The sequence below is a fragment of the Elaeis guineensis genome, chromosome 3 (assembly GCF_000442705.2).
Source record: "Elaeis guineensis isolate ETL-2024a chromosome 3, EG11, whole genome shotgun sequence".
Classification (NCBI taxonomy): domain Eukaryota; kingdom Viridiplantae; phylum Streptophyta; class Magnoliopsida; order Arecales; family Arecaceae; genus Elaeis; species Elaeis guineensis.
The window spans coordinates 10,873,377-10,880,351 of NC_025995.2; the positions used below are offsets into that span (position 1 = coordinate 10,873,377).

At 36.2% G+C, this 6,975-nt stretch overlaps 1 protein-coding gene across 2 annotated transcripts; it reads right to left on the reverse strand.

Annotated features, from left to right (window-relative positions):
* Positions 1-442: 442 nt before the first annotated feature.
* Positions 443-3,414, reverse strand: LOC140856430 (calmodulin-like). Of its 2 annotated transcripts, none has more exons than XM_073253649.1 (4): positions 3,235-3,414; positions 1,550-1,707; positions 1,301-1,381; positions 443-792 (listed from the first exon to the last, which is right to left on the reverse strand). In XM_073253649.1, exons 1-4 carry the CDS (start codon positions 3,305-3,307, stop codon positions 658-660), a joined length of 447 nt encoding a protein of 148 aa, XP_073109750.1. In that variant the 5' UTR covers positions 3,308-3,414; the 3' UTR covers positions 443-657. The 2 variants fall into 2 exon arrangements, with proteins under 2 accessions (XP_073109750.1, XP_073109751.1); XM_073253650.1 differs by lacking the exon at positions 443-792 and adding an exon at positions 799-1,168.
* Positions 3,415-6,975: the final 3,561 nt, after the last annotated feature.

Sequence of the window (6,975 nt, forward strand, 5' to 3'; positions counted from 1 at the left end):
CCAGTTTGTAACCTTTTTTTCAAGAATATTGTTCCTTGAGCATCCATAGCCAAAAAAATAAAGATATCTCCTGCCATTGTAAGATCCAGGAAGCATCTATTATTCACAGCCCTACCCTGCATGCATGCAGAAGATACTGTTTTCATATTTTGAACGTATAATTTCCATGACACAGTGGAGCAACCTTGTTCTTGCACCAAGCCTCACCCTCTCTAACTTCCACAGCAAAGCAATCTATGGTTGGTTAGTGTATTTATTGGACCATAAGCATTGCCTTCCACCATGCAATCCTTGTACCAAAATCTCCTGATGATCAGCCCACAACAATGAGAGGGCTTATGATGATATTGTCCTTGTAAAACCAGAAATCAGTATACCTGGTTTAAGTAATCGTTTGACTAGACCACCCACTGTAAAATAATTCTATGGAAAGGTTACAATATGGAAAGCAGAACAGTAATTGAATTATAGATCATATAACTAACATTTTTCAAAGAAAAGACTGAAATCTCAACAACAACAAAATAATAAAGTAATAAAGGAAAAGAAATAATAAGCACTTCCAGTTAGGTTCTTCTACAGCAAAAAGGGATAAAACTAAACTTTGGATGTCACAAAAGCAAGCTTCTGATGTGATTCATCTTCAGGGATTATTTCTTAGGCAGCCATCATCATCCGCACGAACTCCTCATAATTCACCTGTCCATCACCATCTATATCTGCTTCCCTGATCATCTGCTCAACCTCTTCATCAGTCAGTTTCTCCCCAAGATTGATCATCACATTCCTCAGCTACATACATGGGAAATGAAATTGCATTAACAATCAAATATCGACACGTGCTCTGATGAAAACCATAATTCAATGCTTTTCAATGGAAAATATAATTTTTATAACATATATTTAATCTGAATTCGAATTTTCTTGCCCATAGACGTAACACCCAATCATGATAATAACCTGGTTCCTAAGAAGGGTAATAAATCTGTCATGTAATTCTAGATAGTAAATGAAATATAATACATCATAGCACTAGGTTAAGAGCCACCGCTAGGTTTTGAATCCTAGACCTTCTCTATAGACATGCCCTGAGGAGAGGGTGCCAACCAGCTGAGCTAAAGGGTTTTGTCATTTTTGAAGATGTCTTAGCTTCAAAATTTTCCAATCCCTGTTAGGAAATGCGTGCCTGTCAAACTTCATACATGACCAAGTTCAGAGAAGAGCACTAAACAGTTCTTAGATATATTTCTTTAGTGAAGGCATGTCAGACAAGTAGGAAAAAACACTATCCAATATTCACCTCATTGGCTGAGATGTACCCATTTTGGTCCTTATCGAAGACCTTAAAGGCTTCTTTCAACTCTTCTTCAGCATCAGTCTCCTGCAAAGCCAAGAAAACTGAATGTAAGTTCAAATTTAATTTTTAAGAAGGAAGAATTGAAGTTCATATGGGGCTGTAAGATTCTTCCAATGCCCAATCATGTTTGCTATGTTTGTAGACCATCCATCATTTGATAGAAATTTTATATGTCAAGCATGACAGTTTTACCTTCATTTTCCTAGCCATTAGGCTCAAGAACTCTCCAAATTCTATGGTACCATTCCCATTTGCATCAACCTCACTGATCATATCCTGCAGCTCTTCTTCAGTGGGGTTCTGGCCCAATGATCGGATGACAGTAGCCAGTTCTTCCAGTGTGATGCAGCCTATCATAGTACAGCATTAATCATATCAGATAATGACATAGATCCATAACCAAATTTCCCTCATAAGGAATCATAGACAGATACATAATCAATAATCATTAGAAACGATTACTGAACAAAAATAGAATAGGAGAAACTAAAAGCAGTAAAGACTTCCATAGAAAATTCATGAGATAAGTAGTTGGTGTGACAAACATAGTTTTAGATTAGAACAAAGGGTAGTTTTAGCTTTGGCAAATAAAACAACTAAAATATTGATATATGATTTATCAAAATTTAATAACCTACAAAAACTAGCCTTAACATAAAACCAACTCTGTAAACTCTTATTTACAAATTCCAAAATTATCAACCTTAACAAGTCCCAATAACCAAATCTTTTCTTACATATTAATATTAGATTGTTAATGATAAAAAGTTTACAGGAAAAGACGCACAAGAAATCCTAAAGGTTTTGTTACAGCAAAAAGAAAATACAAAAGGTTTTATTTGGCTTGTAGGATCAAATATCCTATAGTTTGGCCAGCTGTTTATAGGACAATAGTCCCAAAAGACTCATCACATGGCATAAGCAAAGCCATCCGAGGAATGGAATCTTCCAGAAGAAGACAACCAATTGGACAACAAAATCTTTTCCATGAGCTGGGCTTTTTTGACCATGACCAGTTCATGGATCCTTCCACAAACTTTAAATTAGTGGTGCACTCACATGTACATAGATTGACAAGAAAGAAACAGCCATACAACCACAAGCTACTAGATTCATTATAGAACATAGAATGAAGGTCCAAAGCAATGGTGAATCTATAGTCACCCATCAAAATCCCATGGCTTGGACCAAAATCCCTACCATGAGGAGAAAATTCCAATAGACAACTTAATGTCACATAACTCACATCCTCACAAAAAATTGACAAAGAGTCATGAAAGCCCCAATTCTTGCATGAAAGAGAACACAAAACTCACATGAAAACATATTGGTCAATGTTTCATCAAAATCCATTTGTTCAAGCACAAAAGGAAGTCCTACATGATCTAAAACTGACCATGAACACTATTTTGAGACCAACCTTAATCTCCAAAAGTTCGCTTGAGTGAAGAGTCATGAAACACATATCTATAAAAAGGAAAATAAACTAATCCTACCAAAATATTAACACACAAACCACACCAAACCATCTTAGATTGTGTTGAATTAACTTTATGAAACATCTTTTGGAGGTGTAGGACATAGAAACACATAAGCCACAAAAGAACAAAACACTGGATTGAACTACAAAGTCTCACTAGCTCATTATAGAGTCAAAAATCTCTCAATCCAAAGCATATTTAACCAACCCAAACTCAAAAAAGCCAGAAACAGAAACTATAAAAAAAATTATCTACTTATACAAAATAACCCCACCCAACTCAATTAAACCATCAACCAACTTAGAGCACAAACTATAGAAAAGAAGTGCAAGAAAGATGGGTGTCAGAGAGAAAAAAAGCATCAGAGAGAGAGAGAGAGAGAGAGAGAGAGCAAACCATCTCCATCCTTGTCAAAGAGGCAGAAGGCCTCTTGGAACTCAGAGATCTGCTCCTCTGTCAGGATATCCATGACACCACTATCTAAAAACAGTAGAGAGAGAAAGAGCGTGAGGGAGAACGGAGATATAGACGAAGGAGGGGAGAAGGATCCTTGCAGTGAGAACGAACCAGGGATTCCCCAGGCCTTTTGTAGCCGAGTCCAAGGAGGGGTGGAGGTGCGCTGCGGTGGGCTCTTGCTTAGGTGAATAAGCTTGACTTTTGGCACGGTTGGTCAAATGGACACTGTACAATATAATTAAATTAAAAAAAAAATAAAGGAAAGCAAAGGACGAGAAGATGTATTAGCGGGCTGTCTTTCCCTGACCACACAAAAAACAAAAATATCTTAGATTGTGGTCTTAATCACCAATTTTTCCACCCAATTATCTTTCTTTTTACTTTCTCCTGCATTCCAAGGGAGATGCACCACCATGACCCCTTCCTTTTCTTCCATTTATCCTTCTCTTTAGCTTTGCCTTTCACTGGGAATTGAAGTATCACTCATTATGATCGTTTAAAACAAAGAAAAGTGTCATCCACATCAAATTTGGTCTCACCTGGCTTTTGTTTCATTGGATAAATAATGAGGGGATGCCGATGTAGAGAAATGAGTAGATGTCCTAATGGGGAGTGCAAATATCAGTTCTCTTTGTTATGTTCTTTTCCAGCTTTCAGACAGCTGGATGTTGGATTTGGGTGATGGAGGATGGGGCTTTCAAGGAGGGGGGCTGATTGGGTGAGGATTTAATGTTTTTTAAGCTAGGGTTGGGTGTTCAAGCCAGGGATGGTTTTATATCATGCCAGTACCATTGGTGAGGTCCATCTGCTTTCTTTTTTTATTTAAATAACTTGCACATCCCCACTTAGATATGATTTTAGCAATCTTGTCTTCTCTCATCCAAATATCCATTCATCGTTGCTAAGAGCAATGCATGAGTAAGTAGTAAATATTATCTCCAATACTCTAAATTTATATTTTAGAATTATAATAGTAGGAATTCCGACATAAATAAGGTGAGAGCATGATTAAACTCAAGACAACTATATGTACTGCCAAGTGATTTTATCAACCCAATTAGTTGCCATTTGCCACCCTCTATGTGTATTCTTCATAATAAACTTGAATCTAGTTGGTATGACATTCGAGTTGAGCGAGCCAATCTTCACATACATTAGCTACTATAACATAACACAATTTCTATTAGGTGCCCATCTCACACCTAGTATGCATTTTCAACTTTAATAATAAGGTAAAAATAATTATGAGATTTCCAATGTCATGAAAAAAAAAAAAAAAAAGAGAGAAAATGATCCGATACCCCATACTTGGAGAAAAAGATTGAAAAATATATCTTTCACACGCATCGTGCATATCCAATGCTAGCACCTTATAAGATGGATAAAATAATTATTATTTCATAGAGTTGAAATTATATTTAAAAGAATAAGATAGATCCTTCGATCTATATGCAAATTCACTTCATACAAAATAGTTAAATCTACAAATATGTTTAGCCGTACCAACATATTTACCTTTTTGACAATGATAGCGCCTTTTTGTGGGATCCTTATGATGATAATCCAAAAAGCTAAAAAATTTATGGGCTACCTATTATGATTTTGTGTAGGGCTGAGCAAATAATTAAAATCTGAAGAAATCCATCCAATCTAATCCAATAAACATCGGTTTCAGTCAGTTGAAAGATATAAATCGAATGGAATCGAGTTGGAGTCTGTGAAAAATTGATTATTTACGGTTCGGATTCGATTTCTATACTTTTAATTTATATAAAATTAACTCCAACCGATGTACTATTTCACAAACTCACCTTCATTTTTGAGACGATATCATTTAGACTTTAATACTTCATTATAAAAACTTCTCGTCACTACTTTGGATTCATGAAAATATTAATATTGAATTGTTAAGAAGCACATCAATTTGAGATAATTCTAAAGTGAAAGCTTTCAGATATAGTTACTTTCAGACGAGTAAATTTTTTTAATTTCTATTTTATTTTGTATAAGTTCAAAAATAACTCCAAAATTTATAACTTATAAGATTTAGATCTTTTTTGCATTAAATTGATAAAAAAAAATCAATAAACTTACATGGGCCAACATTGGACTTAAAATACATTGAAATCTAAATCGACACAACTCCGAACCTGCTACAAACTTTCACATTTCAAACGGTTTATACATGATAAATGGTCGGCAGCGGATTAAATTTTTTACAATCCAATTAGATTAGATCAGATAAAAATTTTTCTCTCAATCCGATCGAACCTGATTTGTGCTTAGCCCTAATTTTGTGAGCCATGGAGAAATTAGAAATAAATATTTTTTGTCTAAAAAAAGATAAAAAATTAATTTTCTTATTAAGTTTTCTCCACATAGAGAACTAGAGATAAATCTCTAGCTCTACTTTCAACTTAAAAATAGCTCTCTAGATGAGTTTTATGTAAAAATAGCTATCTATTTCAAATATAAATTAAAAATAATTTCTTTATTTTTTATTAAATTATCTTTATATTCTTTAAAATACTGTAGTATTATATTATCATAGTACAGTATTTCTTTATAATAAGATAATATTAATTATATTTGTTGTGCACACGTGTCAAGCAGGTCGTCGGAGACCGCACGCTCCGTCCCACGAAGTATTGCCCGCTTTGGCTAGGTCCTGACAGGGAGCGTGCCCCGTTGTCCCCACCGGGGGTTGTCCTGGAGCTCCTATCGGGCCCCAGGGGGTTGTACCTCCCCGGCCAGCGTCACGCAGACGGCCTCACGATTTTGTCCTTTGCCCTTTGGCAAAAGGCGTCTCATGAGGGAAGTGTGCTCGTATTCCCTCTTAAGCACATGCACACACCAGAGTTGCCCGATATGGGACTATTAAGGGAGGTCCCTCACAGCCTGCCCACAACATGCCCACCTCTGGAGGGTGCATGTGCGGACAGGGGCGGGTGCCCTACCTGGCGCGCCACTGTTGTGCGCGTGTCAAGCAGGTCGTCGGAGACCGCACGCTCCGTCCCACGAAGTATTGCCCGCTTTGGCTAGGTCCTGACAGGGAGCGTGCCCCGTGGTCCCCACCGGGGGTTGTCCCTGGAACCCCTGATCGGGCCCCACCAGGGTTGTACCTCCCCAGCCCAGCGTCATGCAGACGGCCTCACGGTTTTGTCCTTTGCCCTTTGGGCAAAAGACACCTCGTGAGGGAAGGTGTGCTCGTATCCCTCTTAAATACATGCACACACCAGAGTTGCCCGATGTGGGACTATTAAGGGAGATCCCCCCACAGCCTGCCCACAACAATATTAATATAATATTTTTTATAATAATACAATTGCTTTATTGTATTATATTGTGCAGTGCTCCTTTACAATAAAACTGTATTATTATAATTATATTTTGTATTTTTTTATAATGATTAGTATTACTTTATTGTATTATATTAGTGTAATATTTCTTTACAATAAGATAGTATTACATTATCATAGTGTAGTATTACTTGACAATAATATAGTGCTACTTTTTAATAGTATAGGATAACTTTATAATAATGTAGTATTATTTTATAATAGTGCAGTACTGTTTTATAATAGTGCAGTACTATTTTATAATAGTACAGTATTATTTTATAATAGCGCAGTATTATTTTTATAATAGTGTGTATTGCTTTATAACTGCAGAGGTAATTAG

Excerpts from the sequence above, each read along its gene's own strand:
- LOC140856430 (XM_073253649.1), bottom strand. The coding sequence starts at position 3,307 with ATGGATATCCTGACAGAGGAGCAGATCTCTGAGTTCCAAGAGGCCTTC. Across the intron at positions 1,708-3,234 it reads CTTTGACAAGGATGGAGATG|GCTGCATCACACTGGAAGAA; the intron begins GTTTGCTCTCTC and ends GTACTATGATAG. Across the intron at positions 793-1,300 it reads GGTACATCTCAGCCAATGAG|CTGAGGAATGTGATGATCAA; the intron begins GTGAATATTGGA and ends CCATGTATGTAG.